General features: G+C 52.6%; 1 protein-coding gene across 4 annotated transcripts in view; it reads right to left on the bottom strand.

Moving 5' to 3' along the window:
• Positions 1 to 2048: 2048 nt before the first annotated feature.
• TNRC6C (trinucleotide repeat containing adaptor 6C) overlaps positions 2049 to 16730 on the bottom strand; it is a 142524-nt gene continuing 127842 nt past the window's right edge. For 2 of the 4 annotated variants that reach the window (XM_080826379.1, XM_080826380.1), the window contains 8 exons: positions 16120 to 16287; positions 14792 to 14983; positions 14178 to 14321; positions 11041 to 11157; positions 9033 to 9227; positions 8145 to 8215; positions 7431 to 7570; positions 2049 to 4137 (listed from right to left, as the gene is read on the bottom strand). In XM_080826379.1, coding sequence (XP_080682505.1) covers positions 3777 to 4137; positions 7431 to 7570; positions 8145 to 8215; positions 9033 to 9227; positions 11041 to 11157; positions 14178 to 14321; positions 14792 to 14983; positions 16120 to 16287 — 1388 coding nt within the window. In that variant the 3' untranslated portion in view covers positions 2049 to 3776. The remainder of the gene's footprint in view (positions 4138 to 7430; positions 7571 to 8144; positions 8216 to 9032; positions 9228 to 11040; positions 11158 to 14177; positions 14322 to 14791; positions 14984 to 16119; positions 16288 to 16730) is intronic. The other 2 variants (XR_013968157.1, XR_013968158.1) reach the window with 2 other exon arrangements.

Here is a 16730-nt window from a genome sequence, read left to right as displayed (position 1 = left end):
GACACGGAGGCTCCTTTGCTACCAGGGGTACCCCTGCTCCCCAGTGCGGTCTCACGAGCAGTCACTCCAGATCTCAGTTTACCTTGTGTCAGCCCGCCCATCCCCTGCTTCCCCCAGGCTGTCAAAATCCAATCCGGCCTCCTGGGCCCGGGGCCGCGCCACCTCCTGCAGGAAGCCCGGCGCAGCCGTTGGATGTTCCCGAGGCCCCGACCTCCTCCTCCCGGGGAGCAGGTGCTCTCCCAGTAACTCTGGACGCCCCGGGCGCTGCTCGGCAGAATGCTCGCTGTGCTCTGCCCGCTCTGACTCCCGTCCCTCCTGGTCACTTTTTCTCCCGACCGACGCCCCTTCAGTGCTGTCCTTCGTGACTTTCCGAAGAGGTCGGGCAGAGCCGAGAGCTCACCCCTTGTCCTAGGCACTCATTCTGCTGGTCTCTGAGCAGGGCTCAGAGGACACGTTGGCTTGCCTCCCAGGGACCGTCTTTACAACCCCGGTGATCGGAAGCACCGACGCTTGCCCAAGTGACTTAAGTTCCTGGTGTCTGGAGTGGGCCGGCTCTCCAGCTGTCCCCGGAGATGCCACAGGGACAACGACACAGCCTCCTGCGGCGCCCTGAGGTCCGTCCGCTCTGCCTACGCAAAATGCTTTGTGAACGTCACCTTTCACAGGTTGAGGCTACTTTACAAGGATATATGAATAAAATGTCCAGGAAACACAAAAGACCTTCATTACTCTCTCTGGTCCAAATATTTCCGAGGCCGAAACCGGGTCACGGGCGACAAAGCCACGGTCCTCAGCCGGGACACTCGGCCCACGGGCCCCGGCTACATCTCCGACGTGGCGGCGGCGGTGAGCTCCCCCTCTCTGCTGCGGCCTCTGGGTGATCAGCAGTAAGGTTTCAGTGCAAACTGCAAAGCCGCAAAACACATGGTAAAATTATAAGCCAAACAACAGAAATTCAGAGCTCGTCTAATTACCTAAGGGAAACTCTCTAAGGAAATCATGAACAGAGGCAGGGAATTTGTTACGGACGGCACAACAGCGCTCTCCCCAGCACGTACAAAGCGCAAATCGATGCTATCTGTCTGTGAAAAATAAAAAACACATTTATTTGAACAGCCAAGAAAAAAATTGCAATTTATTAAGATTCAACAAAGCGTTGTACTTCGGAAAGCAACTTTCGGTGCATGTTCTTCAACGATCACATTCTATGAGGAAAAAACATTAAAAGCCACAAACTTGTTTTTTAATCTCAGAGTTACAGACATCTTTTAATTCAAAAGAAAAAGGTCAAAAAAAAAATCAACAAAACCGAAAAACAAACAGAGTCTTTACTTCCATCCCCAATTTTAAAATCTGTTTTTCTACAACTCGATGCGAAGCGGCAGCAGGAGAGCCGTCTGGTGCACGCACGCACACACGCACACACGCACGCACGCACATATATTTGATATACATACGTGAGGATATGTACATCGAATATATAGAACGCATGTAATGGCAATGAGATGCTATTACTCTGAGGAAGGTTTGTTTAGCTAACACACGACTCAGCTTGAGAAAACAAGTCTTGAACCCAGTTTGTGCATAGTTCATGATCCTCTATAAAACCAGCTTTTGTTGATCTGCAATTTTGCAGGACCTTCTTTTTTTTGTTTTTTGTGGGGTTTTTGTGTTTTTTTTTGTTTTTTGTTCTTTTTTTTTGTTTTGTTTTGTTTTGATAAAACCATTAAAAAGCTAATTAAAAAAAATGTAATGCACAAGTTTCCTGATCAAGCAGGCAGGGAGCACAATGTTCATATATTTTTAAACATACTTGAGGGTATGTTACTCCATTGTCTGTCTTTCTTGCAAAACAATCAAAACATTGATCATTTTTAAAACATAAAGCAATTTTTAATATATAAAGCACTCTTCAAACATCTATTTCTTTTGAGTCCGTTATTTGGTAAATATGTAACTGCTACACATTAGAGATTAGGTATTTTTCTTCTTTGTGTTTTTTTTTCCTTTTTTCTTTTTTTTTTCTTTATTTTTTTTGTTTGTTTTTTAATAACATCTTCAGTGCTAGGAGTTGGGTTACAAAATACATGAAATGGTGTGGAGCTGCCCCTCGGGAACCCTGGCTTTCCTGAGAGCGCGTCCGCATGTGCAAGACAGTGACCACAACGTCTCGTCACCTCGACGAAGGGGGACAATCGACAGTCCACAACGATGGCCGGAGGGAAGCGACGACACTGTTCAATCCCAGAGCTCTGAAGTAGCGTATCTGCGTTCTGAAAATAGGTTTCTTTACCACGGAAGTCTCTTTTTTTTCTTTTTTTTTCTTTTTTTTTTTTAAATTCCTTTTTAAAATTTTTTTATTTTAAAGTCTGAAGGAGAAAAAAAGGTCTGTAAACAGGTGGGAGCCCTGAGCACGGGCCCCTCCGAAAGCGGTCACCACCCACGTCCAAGTGCTTGTCTCCGTTCCTCCCGCGGAGCCGTCCGGTCTCCGCGAGGATCTATGGCCACAGTTCTGCAACAGCTGTCTTCTCTCTCACTTTCTAGTCCACATGGAAACACGGTGCAATACTCTGGTAATTCTCTCGCATTAGTCCACAATAAAAAGCTGCTAAAGGTAGGTATACAGATTATTTCTCCAGAGATATACACTGTAATTTTTAAACGCAATAACAGAGTCCTTGAGTAAACATTTACACGTGAATTGTCACCGGCCCTGTCCTATGAATTCTCTTTCATGTATAGGATTAGCAAAAGGAGGGCAGGGACACTCAGTGCAAAGTTAGAAGCTAATAATAGTAACAAACGTTTGACCAATGCGCCAAAAAAAAAGCATATACTGAATCAAAGGGAAAACCCACAGTTAAATCCCTCACACACGGAACACACAAACACAGAAAGTGCGCCCACGCGCGCACGCACACACACGCACACACGCTTCTGTTTCCACACACACGCACACGCACACGCACATAGGCTGTGAACTCAGAAATGTTTCCTAGAGCCTGTTTCTGCGCACTGACGTCAGCCTGGAAGTGTAGAATTCGACGCGGCAAGTGTTCACATTTCCTTATTGGCCTGCTGGATTCAAGTATTTGCATGTTTGATATGTCTTTTTTTTTTTTAACTTTTAAAAAATATTTTTTGGGATAAAAAAAATGGCATGAAAAAGTAATGAAACAAGGGTAATGTGCATAGGCGGACCCGTGGGAGCAGAGAGCAGGCCGCAGGCCGCCGCCTCCGCGCAGCTCGCCGGTCTGGGCCACCAGGCCCGCCGCGTGGAGCCCGTGCTCTGCGCCCAGTGATGGACACCAGCTCCCCCTGATTACGGGGTCCGCCTCTGGTAATGTGCATAATCGTCACAGGCTCGTTTTAAATAGGCTTTCTCGTCTCCCTCCCTCCCGCCCCCCTTGATAAAATAACCCTTTCCAGCCCACAATCTGAAAAGTGCCCTTCATGATAGAACTATTCTAAGCAGCTTTTATACTTAAAAAATCAAAACGACAACACACCATACAAATGTAAGACAACACAAAATAAAAAGCTATGAGGAACATCCTGTCGTTAGCATGTGACACTGACCGAGCGCAGCCCGCACTGTCTCGTGAACAGTTCGCAAGGACTGCGGCCAGGGCTCGTCTTCAGTACTGGACAGAGGTACTCAAAGGGCTGCCGGGCTGCTCAGGTCACGCGGGGTCCTCAGCGCCGCCCGGACTGGAAAGGGTCAGCTTTTTCTTCCTAGTGCTGATGATTGTGGCGCCCATGGGGTCCTCTCGGTCCTAGATGGATTCCCCACTGAGAAGGTCGCCGGGAAGCAGAGTGTTCAGCGGGGTGGGGCTTCCGATGACCCGGCCATCGTCACTGCTGGGCGGGCCCCACAGGCTGCTCGAGTACTGGGGGACCCCGCCCCAGAGCAGGTCACTGCTCCCTTTGCCGGCCAGACACGGGGCACTCCAGTGGCCAGCATCACTGCGCACCAGGCCGTGGGAGCTGCCCGAGGCGCCCAGCCGTGTCTGGCCGGTCCCCGTGCTGGACTGCCAGCTGGAGGTGGGTGGCAGCGCTTGGCCTTGGGCTAAGAAACGGTTCACCTCTTCTTCGCCGGCAAACTCGGCCAAGATGGTAGTGTTTCCCAGAACACACCTAAAAGAGCAGGATGGCAACAAAATTAAGAGCTGGTTTTTTGGGAGATAAAAAATTTGACAGTGCTTCAGCTAGACTAAGAAAAACCAGAAGACTCAAATAAATACCATCAGAACTAAAGGAGGAGACGGGACTGCCTGACACCACAGACGTGCAGAGCATCCTGGGAGCTCTAGGAAGGGTTCTGCACCCACACATTGGACAACCTAGAGGAAATGGACAAATCCCTAGAAACAGATGACCCACCAAGACTGAATCATGGAGACACAGAAAATCTAACCAGACCAGTAACGAGTAATGAGACTGCATCAGTGACCACAAACCTCCCAGCAAGGAAAAGCCCAGGACCACGTGATCTCACTGGTGAATTCTACCAAACATTTACAGGAGAATTAACCCCAATTCTTCTCAAACTCTTCAAAACACTGAAGAGGAGGAAACACTCCTGAACTCTTTTATGAGGCCCATGAGATCCTGCTACCAAGGCTAGCTCAGGACACAAGGCAACTACAGCCCGAAATCCCTGATGAACACAGTGTAAACATTCTCAACAAAATATCAAGCAAACAGAATTCAACAGCACATAAAAGGACAATACATCCACAGTTAAGTGGGATTTATTCCTGAGACGCAAGGACGGCTCAACACGCGCCAGTCACAAAGTGTGACACATCCCACGGATGGAGGAAAGACCCAAGTCCTCCTGTCTCCGTAGAAGGAACGGGGCTCTGTGTCAGAAAGGCCATCCGCACGTGACACGCACACGGCTAACATCACACTCGACGGTGAGCGGTTGAAAGCGTTTTCTCTAAGGGCAGGAACAAGGCAAGCGCGCCTGCTCCTGCCGTCTCTACTCCACACCCCGCCGGAAGTCCTCAGCCAGAGCGATCGGGCAAGACAAAGAAATAAAAGGCGTCCAAATCGGAAAGGAACAAGTGAGACGTCACTATTTGCAGAGGACGTGATCTTATAGAGAGAAAGCCCTAAAGACTTAACCAAAGACACAGCTGGAAGTGGTCAGTGAGTTCAGTGAAGTTTGCAGGATATGCAACAAACATATGAGAAACAGCTGATTCACGACAGCATTAGCCCCCCTGCCCCCCGCACTGAGCCACTCAGGCGCCCCCTCATGACAGCATTAAAAAACAACAACAAAAAAACCCCTTAGGGATAAATTTGACCAGGGAAGTGAAAACTTTATACAATGAAAACTAAAAGTCTAGGGGCGTCTGGGTAGCTCAGTGGGTTGAGCTTCTGCCTTTGGTCCAGATCATGATCTCAGGGTCCTGGGATCGAGTCCCGCATGGGGCTCTCTGCTCAGCGGGGAGCCTGCCTCCCCTCTCTCTCTGCCTGCTGCTCTGCCTACTTGTGATCCCTCTCTCTGTCAAATAAATAGACAAAATCTTAAAAAACAAACAAGTAAAAAAACTAAAAGACCTAAGTGAAAGAGACCGAAGAAGGTAACATGCGAGGCCGTCCAGGCAACTCAAAGCCATCTCTGGGTTCCATGGAACGTCTATAAAAATCCCAGCGGCATTCTTCACAGACATTCGTATGGAGCCACACAAGACTCCAAACAGCCCCAGCGATTCTGAGAAAGAACAAAGCTGGAGGTATCACACTCGCTCATTTCAAACTATACTCCAAAGCCTTAGGAGTCAAAACAGTATGGTTCTGGCCAAAACCCCCAGGTGCACAGACCAGTGGAATAGAACAGAGAGCCCAGAGACAAAGTCCCATGTAGACAACTGATCTGTACTTGACAAGGGCACCAGAGCACTCAGTGGGGAAGGGACAGTCTCTCCAACAAACGTGCTGGAGAAGCTGGAGAAGCACGTGGGGAACAGCGACCGGTGGACGCCTGTCTCCCATCACCCGCAAAAGTTAACGAGAAATGGATTAAAGACATAAACATAACATCTGGAACCACAAAACTCCTGGAAGAAAACAGGGAAAAAGCTCCTTGACACTGGTCTTGGCAACGGCTTTTTGATAGGACACTGAAAGCACATGGCCGCTTGTCTGGCTCAGTTGGAGGAGCGTGCGACTCTCGACCTCGGGGTTTTGAGTTGGAATCCTGCATTGTGCACAGAGATTACTTAAGTAAATAAAACTTAAAAAAAAAAGCACAAGCAGTAAAAGAAAAAAATAAGTAGGTCTACATCAAACTAGAAATCTCCAGCACAGTAAAGGAAACTGTCAATATAATGAAAAGACAATCTATGGAATGGAGAAAAATATTCACGAAGTGTTTACCTGATAAGGGGTTAATTTTAAAAATATATAGACAATCATGTAACTCAATGACAACAACAACAAAAGCCCCAAATCCGACTAAAAGATGAGCAGAGGTACTAAAGAGACATTTTTCCGAAGAAGACATACAGATGGCCAAGAGGTGTATGACGACGCTCAGCGTCATTGAGCGTCACTGAGCATCAGGGAAATGCAAATCGAAACCCAATGAGACCTCGCTGCCCCCGTTAGCACGGCTGGACTCCCGAAGACAAAACGTAACAAGTGTTGGGGAGGATGTGGAGATGAGAACCCCTGCTCACTGCTGAGGGGAATGGAGAGTAGTTCAGCCACTCTGGAGGTTCCTCAGAAAATTAAAAACAGAACCACCGTGGGACCCAGCAATCCCACGGCTCCAAGGCTGTCACTGAGTCTACCCCCTGACACAGCTCAGCAAGGGTGTCCTGTGAACAGCGGCGGGGGCCGGTGGTGGAAGGTCGGTCACGTGCCTGGTGGAGACAGCAGCTTCCTCGTGGCACTGTACTTTATGTGCACACTCTCAGGGCACCTGTCCCTGCTGGGCTCAGGGCCACGGCAACTCCGCAGCAGAAGAAACACATTTCACAAGACACCCGCTACGGCTTGAATCCTGGCCCCCCAATTACCCACACGGAAGCTCCAGCCCCCAGCACCTCGGCTGTGCCTGTACTTGGAGACGGGTCTTCAAAGAGGTCATGGAAGTAAAATGAGACCATCAATGAACGCGCATCCACGATGACCTGTGTCCTTCTGAGAAGGGAAGTTGGGACACACGCACACTCAGACTGAGAGGCGACCACGTGAGGACCCAGGGAGAGGGCAGCCGCCTGCAGGCCAAGGACAGGAGCCCTGGAAGGAACCGACCCCACCGACACTTCGGTGCCTCTAAAACTGAGAGGTGATGAGCGTCTGGGCCTGTGGTGCTTTCTCACGGCAGCCCCGGGACGCTCCATGGAGCCCAAACCCAGCGCCACTGGGGCCGCAGCCCGGGGACAGCCGACAGCGGCCAGGACACGTACATGTGCAGGGACTTCTGGGCCTTGGCGGCTTCCTCCTTGGAGCTGTAGCGGACCACGGCGTTGCCTTGAGTCAGGTTCAGGTGGAAGGTGACGAGAGGCCCGTGCTGCAAACAGAGCGTCCGCAGGGTGGAGCCGTCGATCTGATTGAGGAAGCAAAGGGGGCGGTAACGACCTTCCCGCGACTTCTTCCACGACATTCTTCAAAGAAAATGTATATGGCCCAGGTGTACTAACCACTGGGCAAAGGTCTGTCTCTAAAAGGGCTTAGTATATACGACTTCATGATTTTAACCTTTTACACCTTGTCATTTACCATGAACTTTTTAATCCCGGGTGTTTCAGTTATATTCCGTGAATTCCATCAATCAGGAGAAAGAAAAGACCCCATTTTGGTTGTGGCCTCCCACCCACCCAGCCGGGGCCCATCACACAGAGCCCGCGGTTCGTGGCAGCCCTGCGGCCCCTGCTCCCAGGAAAGGGGAGCACAGGACAAATGACGCCTCGGCGGATAGAATCAAAGGCAAGCGACTGTTTAAAAGCCTCAAAAGAGTAAAAAGCAAACAGTTCCCCCGGAACATGGAGGTTGTCTGCCTGCACCGCCCCTGCTGTCTTTGGGCCCGAGTGAGGGTCCCCAGTGCAGAGGCCGGCATGCATTGGGGGTGGCGGGAACACTCTGGGGACCGTGCCCGGCTGCTCGGTGACCTGCACCCGTACCTGGGGCGTGAGGTTGCGGAGAACGAGCCAGCTGCTTGTCCGTCCTGAGGTGTCGGTGCTCCAGGCGGAACCTGCGCGAGCCAGGGACGGCCCCGTCAGCACGGCCTCCAGAGGCTTCCTGCCCCCACGTGCGGCGGCGCACGCCACCACTGCACGCTCTAAGCCTTTCTCAACCTTTGAAAACCCACATTCTCTTTTTGGTTTGATGAACCCAGCCCCACAACTCCTGCAGGCCCCCTGGGGGCCGGGTGACGGACGGAGGATGGTAGAAGCGCCTGTCCCCTCTGCCGAGAATCAACAGTCTAAGACACTCCGGCTAACACAGCAGACCCCCAGGGCCGCCAGGCTGGGCGCGGCGCGGGTCTCGAGCGACTTGCAGCTGGTTCCATCTCGGCTTTTCCGGCTCCACAGCCGCAGCTCGGCAGAAGGCCTGGTGGCAGCTGGCAGAACGGCGGTGCCAGGAGGCGGGCCCGATGCATACGAGGGGCCTGGTTTGGGTTCTGGCCTGAACAGCCCTTTGCTCCCGGGAAATGTTGTGGAGAAGCACGTATCAAAGGCTGAAGCACCTTCTCTAAGGGCCCAGCATGGCCCCTGGAAGGGTGCCGTGGCGGCTGCGCCCGCCTGCCTCTGGGCAGACCTGCCAGACCCTGGGGCCCCTGGTGGAGGCCGGAAACCACAGCGGCTGAGGCCCTCGGCCCACACGCTGCCCCGAGAATCTGGGGCCCCTCCTAGCTCTCCAGGTTCTAGGGGTGGGGGCGCAGTCCTTCCCAAGGAACCAAAGGACAAGATGATGGGCACACTCACGCCCTGAAGGGCCGGCGGAGCAGGCCCGGAGGCCCTGCGCGCCCTGCCCCGGCCCGCCCGCACACCGAGCGCCCGGACTCGTACCCGAGGAGTAAGAGCTGGTCCAGCCGAGGGGACTGGCTCCCCAGGTGGAGGAAGGCTTGGGATTGGCTAACCCTGGAGGCGGCCTTGTGGGGGCAGCAGTGCTTCTGGGCACCTTCCACAGCTCGTGAGACAGAGAGGCTTGTGTGTGGGAGGCAGGGCCGGAGGACCACGTCGATTTGATGTCTGACAGTTTACCTAGAAAGGCAGGGAGACAGAGCACAGGGGTTCTGGAGATCGGAAGACGTCACCGCAGTGTGTGGAGAAGCGTGCAAGGCGCTCTCTGGCACCAGCAGACCATGGGGATGGACAGGAAATGCCGAGGAAAGCGCCCCCATGCGAGAACCGTGGGGGTGCGTGCGCTTTTGAATTCCTGCCTAAAGACTGACCACAGGCCTGTGCCCAGCGACCCCGGGAGGCCTCGCCGGGAGGCTGATGCTGAATCCGCTGACTGGGCCAGAACCAAGTCGGCCACCGAGGAAACAGCACTTTTGCAGTTCGAGGCTAAAACAAACTATTGACATCTTCTATTGGGATAAGCTTATAATGCAACACGTTAATCGAGGACAAAAGCCTAATGTGTAGATCCTTTACACCATTCCTTTAGCGTCTAGTCCCTTTTCAAGGCAATGCCCCCGGACACCCCACAGCTTTGAGATGAGCCCACTGGGCCGCACGGTGGAAACGGACGCGCGCGGCCCAGCAGCTGGGAGCTGAGCGTTCGGCATCTTAGTACCTCCACGGGGGGCAGAGTGTCTGAAGGCTCTTTGGGAGGAAAAAACCCAACTGGTAACGACTCTGAATGCCAGCTTCTCTTGCACGCAGGCCTCAGCTGGGAGGTGCGCACACCTGGACGTCTGCCAGGCCCGCCTCCCCCGCCCAGCATGACCGGACAGGAAGTGCTGGCGACAGAGTGGTCGCTGTCATGGTGGTCCTGGCATAGCACTGCAGCGACCAGGCCAACACAGACCCTGGGTGGAGCTCCCCTCCACCCCTAGCCCCAGGACTTCAAACAAACACTAATCTTAGCAAAAGTGTCATTGGTCAGAAAAGCAAAAATGCTATAAAAACGGCTGGAGATACAGGGAAATGATCAGACTCTGCCCCTTCGCTTCAGCTACATGATCACAGAAGTATTAAAGGTCTACATATGTCTCCTCTGTAAACGTCAGGAAGAATAAACAGAAAGAATGACATAATCCAGAAACTCTCTTTGTTTTCAGTAAGATGCTAAACTACATGTTGAATCACTACATTCATACCTGAGACTGTGTATTAACACACTGGGGTCAAAATAAAATAATAAACTGACTACAGAGAGGGGAAGGAAAGGGTGCTACACCGCATCAGAACGGCTTTCTTCCCCAGGTACTGGTGTTAGAGGGATTCCTACGGCATCTTTACACTGGTTCAAAAAGCTCTGAGTGACAAGGTTTAAAGGAATACAGAAATATATATTTGAAGAAGTATGTAAACAACATTCCTTCTTTAAGACTTCTGTCTACTTACAAACCTGACACACATCTTGTTAGCGTCTGGGCCTGCATCTCTTTATATCGTTGTCTTAAAATTTTTTGGTTCAGATTCCCCTGAAGTTTTTATGACAAACACTTCTCAATTCTCCTCTAAGCCTAAACAAAACGTCTTACTTCAGAAACTTCTAAAAGCCTAGGGTAACAGAGAAGGTAACAGGCAGGAAGCGGCCACACTTTCTGGGACCTACTCATCTCTCTCATCGACTTCCCAGCGGGGGCCGCCTGCACGCTCTACACCCCTGTGCCCCCCTCATGCTGCAGCCACGGGGGAGGGGACGAGAGGGGAGCAGGTCCATGGAAGCAGATGTGCCCTGGCCTACAGCCACGTGCCCTTCACGACCACCCCGCAGAGGTGATGTTCCCATTCCTGCTGCACACGGCACGGGGCAGGGGTGCCCAGGCCCCCTCTCTATCACACCGCAGGGCCCCCCAGCTCCGGGGTGAGTGGGCAGACGTCAGGAGAAGCCAGTGCGTACCTGCAATGCTGGGCGCGGGCGCGATGCTGCTGAAAGAGCGACCGTAGCCGGAGGCACTGAGCGGCCAGGCACTCGAGGAAGGCAGCGCGGCACTCTGAGATGATGGTGGGGAGGACCCTGCGGAAGCACACACAGCGCTGGGAGAGGCGGGTGGCGGGCGCTGGGGCAGCCCTGAGCCCGGCGGTGCGACCGTGCCACCCACTGAGAGGGAGGCTGCTCCAAAGGGGCTGGTTTTGGCCAGGGAGTTGACCATATAGGTGTGACGTGGTCAGGGCCACGGCCAGGGCAGACAGACCCTTGGATCCCAGAAGGCAGTGGCAGCCTCTCGGGGGCAGGGTCTCCAGGCATGGGAGAAGAGGGTTGGTGGCAGAATGCCGAGAACGCCGCCCAGAACGTGAACCGATCGCGCTGACTCCCTCCCACGTAGGCTAAAACTCACAGTACATGGCACTCCCCATCTTTTCACACCTCAAACAATGTCCACAAAATCAAGAACCAAGAAACTCTAAGCTTTTTGTTATATATTTTACCGTAGAAAGACCAACACTTCATTCTGACTCAGAATGTCTCAGGTGTCCACTAGGTCCTGTCTGAGCCTCTCCCTGGTGACACGGGCATGAGGCAGAGCCTCGTGTGGGGAACTGGAGGACTGTTCCCCCAACCATAGTCCCCTCCTGTGAAAACACTTGCCAGTGGCCCGGGAGGGAGGCTGTTGGCGGGGGGTGGCCGCCCCTGTGCAGCTCCCTGCTGTCCGGCGGCTCCGTGTCACCCTCCCCCAGGCTTCTCTGAGAGCAGGAAGGTGGGGAACAAGAAGGGTGAAGCAGTGCAGACAGTTTGGGTTAGAGCAGAACAGAATCTGAGCTCCTCTGATTCAGAAAGTTATTCCACCAGTGTGTGGAAGCTGGTGGGGTGGGGACATGAGGATGTGACAGTCTGCTTGTCACGTTTACTTCCACAAATAGAATCTCACAAGACATGGAAGCCAGATGCAGGGGCCCACCTGGGCTGGTGCGCTGACCAGCCCCAGGGGTATACGCTTGACAGAGATGACCAGGCACGGGGCATCTCTCAGACTTACGCAGTGTGCAACCTGCACAGCTGTCTACAGCTGCCCTACTGTGATCGACCTCTTTAGAATGAGGGCACGAGAACTCACGAACATTAAAACTGACTTGTAATCTGCAGGTTAATATCAAATCAGAACTTAATGTCAATGGCAGTAAATGAAAAACAAAAATGCAAATTAAAAAGCAAAACCTAGTATAGTCGATACTCAACAGAAGAAAATAGAGAATTACATACGAAAACATGTAAAGTAAGTCAGTATCAAGAGGTTAATAGCTATTCTCCCTGTTTTCTGTCTAGGGCATGTTTCCTTATTTTTCTTCTCTCCGGACTTCAGGTCAAGCTGTTTAGTTAAAACTACAATAGCTGGTGGGGGGGTGCCCAGCGGGTTCAGTCGGTGAAACATGGGACTCTTGATCTTGGGGCTCTGGGTTCAAGCCCAATGCTGGCTGCAGAGAGGACTTAAAAATTAAAAAAACAAACCAAAAAAAACAAAAACAGAAACAAAAAAACAAAACAGGGGCGCTTGGCTGGCTCAGTCCGGGGAGCATGTGACTCGATCTCCGGGTCCTGAGTTCAAGCCCCATGTTGGGTGTGGGGCCTACTTCAAAAAAACAAAAACAAAAACAAAAACCAAGCGAAAACAAACTAAAAAAAGTATGATGGCATTTGTGGCTCGGTCCCTGAGCAAGGTCAGCCAAAGCGGCTGCCTGGAAGCTGGTGGTGTGTGGGGAGCAGCACATCGCGCTCTGGAGAGAGGTGGGGGTGAGGTCCGGCCTCTGCAGCTTGGCTGCGCTGGCGCTGGGGCAGTGGCATGATCACGTGCCCAGGGCTACATAAAGAGAAGTTCTGTATGTTCTCCTTCTCCCAAACATCAACCACGAGGGCACAGGAGCAGAGGAGCAAGGGCTCCCCAGGGCGTGCAGGAGGGGTGTGGCAGGAGCTGTCCAAGACCGGCCCCTGACAGCCCCCGCAGTCACATGACATCACACGAAGCTTCGAGGTGCCCAGGTTGGATGGCTGCCTGCCTCTTCACCCTGGAGCCGGAGACCCCACTTTCTCATCTGATCCCGACGCCAGGGCCTCTGTCACTTCTAGATGCCCTTCTGCCCGTTCTGCCTCAGCCACTCTGGATGGGAGGCCAGCTGTTAGATCCTGCCCGCAGAATTCCCCTTCTTCTCCACGCCACCTTCAGCCCGTCACAGCACACTTGTGCAAACGTGCAGGTCACCGCAATGCTCCAGAGGCCGCTCGGGGGCCAAGGGGCCACTGGAGGACCCACGGGGCACTGGCACGAAGCTCTGTGTGACGCCAAGCGACCTTGACACTTTCCGAGGTCTCTCAATACCCGGGTCAGGGCTGCCCCTTCACACCTGCCCCCAATCCTCAAAACCCACCGACAGACAGTCGTCCCAGGACACGACCCCCCTGCCACACTCAGGGCGACGGGCACTGCGGGCCGAGTCGGACTCCTGGCTGGTGCCAGTCCGACTACCCGAGTGGCCTTACTGGGGCCGAGCGTCCACGGGCGCTCTGCTACTCCCTCCCACTCTCCGGACGCGGGCGCTGCCACCGTATCAGCGTCGCCCTCTCGGCATCGCGCCTGGGAGCCGCACAGACGCTTCCGATGGCCCAGCCAGCTGCCCCTGCCGACCCCTGGAAGCTCGAGTCTGACACAGCGAGCACCCAGAACTAGCACCCCGAGGTGCGCCCGGAACACAGCACTGGGGGCGGATTTCAGTCTTCCTATCAGACTTTGCGGAAGGAAGCAGACTGAGGTGGGAGAGGAAGGGGTCAATTCGCCTGTAGTTTAAACAGATTTCAGGTGGGAGCTTTTTCTGAGCAGCTGCGTGGGTAGTATCGGGAGCTTACAGCACAGCGGTCAGAAACGATGTGGTACTAAGCCAGGAAATCAATCTCCATTTCACCATCAGCACTACCTCCAGATGGTGAGAAGTGCCTACAGGTGTGTGTCACAGCGTCCCCGGCCCACAGCCCGCACGCCACCCCGGCGCCCCCGGATGTGCACGGGAGGCCCTCCGTGCCGGGCCGCTGGCGGCCGCTCTCCTCACCTCCACTCTTGAGGAGGTAGCGGTTGACGTCCTGGATGGTGGTATTGATAGTGGGCCCCGTGGGGACACTTCCAGGAGTGACATCGGGGTCGTTCTCGGGGTCTATATTCTGAAGTCCTTTCCATGGAACTCCAGGATGGAATTCTAGAAAATGCCGAACAAAATGGAAATCAAAACACGAGTACTGTAATATCTTCACATTCCTTCATGGTTAATTTATGAAAATTCTCATGATCTGCTAGTTACAATAGGAGACCCATCCTAGACTTTCAGGAAATCATCGATCCTCTGGCACGAGCAGAAGCAGGGATCACAGCTGCCACATCGACAGCGTTCAGACAGTGTGGAGTCTAGACCAGTCTGGCCAGACGCAACAGAGCATCCATTCTCCTTCCACTCCTCTCACTGAACCAAGGGACTACAGGAAGGTGCCGGGAGCTAACCACTTCCCAAATCTGCGCGACAAAAGGATTTCCAGTGGGAAAGCCACAGCTGTGGGGTCCCTGTTTCCAGGGCCCCTAGCTCAGGTCCCGGCTTCTCCCGAGCGGAAACGCTCTCCTCGGGCTGGGGGCAGTTCTGACCTGCGGCTGGGCAGACGTGTCGCACGCTCTCACCTGGGGGCCAGTTGATGCTGGAGCCGTTGGAGAGTTTATCACTGTCAGATTTGGCACGTGACCAGCTATGGGGAACAGCTACAGGAGGGCTGGCTGGTGACTCACTGTTCGGGATTAAGTCGTACCGGCCATAGGGGTCGTCAACGGAGGACTTCGCGGGAGGCCCAATGCTTAGACCTCCAGGGATAGCACCTGTGGGGCCGGCGGGAGACAAAGAGCTGAGTGAACAGGGGAGCCCCTGCGCCCTCACTTCTAAGCACCAGGCCCTGCCCCTTCCAGACGTACACGAACGATCACACTTAGTTTGTCCTGCACTCGCTAAGGATAAGTGACTACTTTGGTTAGCCCCAACTTCGTCTGTAAAGACTGAAATTCTTTTTATTCTTTAAAGATTTTATTTTCAAGTGCTCTTTACCCCAACGTGGGGCTCACACTCACAAGTGTGAGACCTCGAGTCACACGCCCCACCGACTGAGCCAGCCAGGCGCCCCAAGACCAAAACTCCTTCAGAACCATTTTAGTTTGTCAAGTGGGAAATCTTGGCAAAACACGAACCCATACCATTGAGAGTGGGCCTGTGCCTTTCTGGGGCCCAGCTTCTGAGTCTCTGTGCTTAGCGACGGACTCTGTGGTTGTGTGCGTCCTGCTCTCCCTCCCTCTGGAAGGACAAACTAGGCACGTGACCGCTGGGCCCTTATCTTCTTCTGGAGTGGACCGCCCCGCCATGGGCGACCACGCTCTCCTGCCGTGGAAAGCGCCCAGGTAGCCCATGATGATTCTCTTGTAGAATTAACAGTTAGGAAAAATTTTATTTTTCCTTTTAGAATCAAGAGAGAATCATCAAGCTATTATATTTCCTCTGCTATTAGTGCTGTCAGGAAACAGGGAGCTAAAGTCAAGCTTACTAGTGGGGTTGCTGCCTTCGGGTATCAGCACTTCTGCTTCTTCCTTTTTTCTACGCATTTGCTTTTCTATTGTGTTTTATCATTTTATTGAAAAAATTTCTTCTCAGTAGACAAATTTCTTGTTGAAGAATACACATATAAACTAAAAAATCTGCAGGCCATGACCAACATTCTTTGCTGCTCTGGGGCATGTTCAACTCCTTCCGGGTTTGTAGCAAAGATCTGGAGGCTGCGGTTTCGGGGGCTTTGACCGTGGACTAGCTGGGATCTCACACGCTCTGGGGTGGGATGGAAGGGTCCATTCTACCGGAATTCTTAGACAAGAGCTGCAGTGTGTGTAGTAACACGAGCATGCTCTACAAACGGACCGTTGGCCCGTGCGGCAGGAGCGACTGGACCACAGGCACCCCGGCTCGGACATACCATGCTTGCTGGGGTTCTGATCGAGGGGAGAAGCAGCACCGGGTAAGTTGTCCATCGGGTTGGGGTGTGTCCACTGAGGGAGGCGTGACTGGGACTGAGACGGGTCCTTTACCGACAAACCACCAGTCATGTCCATGCTGTTGACATTCATGTTTGGGTTCAGTCCAGCTAAAGATAAAAATGCTATTAGGATACGCCTGCTCTTCCTCAAAATTTTATTACATTCCAAAGCTCTCCTGGAGAATCAATCCAAGTCTTAACTCATGGCCACATACTGAACTCTAACTTTCAACGCTCATAGAAAGAAAATCTTTTTGTCTTTTTAACAACACATATTTCCAGGATATTATTCCTGAATTAAGGTGAAATGGCAACGAATATTCTCTGGTTAAGACCAATGACGCTCTTCATTTCGGTTGTCTCAGAGCAAAACACGGTCCTGCTGCTCCTCAGCACGCACAGGAAGACAGGGCAAGTCCAGACAATTAGGAAAATCTTTTCTGATCTTAGGATACCTTAGGGAAACTCAGCAGATGAACACAACTCCTTCGGAGTTCTGGACAGTGTTCTGAGGTACCAGTACAGGCTGGTAGGGATCATTCAATTCCACC

The sequence above is a fragment of the Martes martes genome, assembly GCF_963455335.1.
Source record: "Martes martes genome assembly, chromosome: 16".
Classification (NCBI taxonomy): Eukaryota; Metazoa; Chordata; class Mammalia; order Carnivora; family Mustelidae; genus Martes; species Martes martes.
The sequence above is the reverse complement of the archived record's forward strand: the minus strand, read 5'-3'. Positions and strand labels throughout refer to the sequence as shown.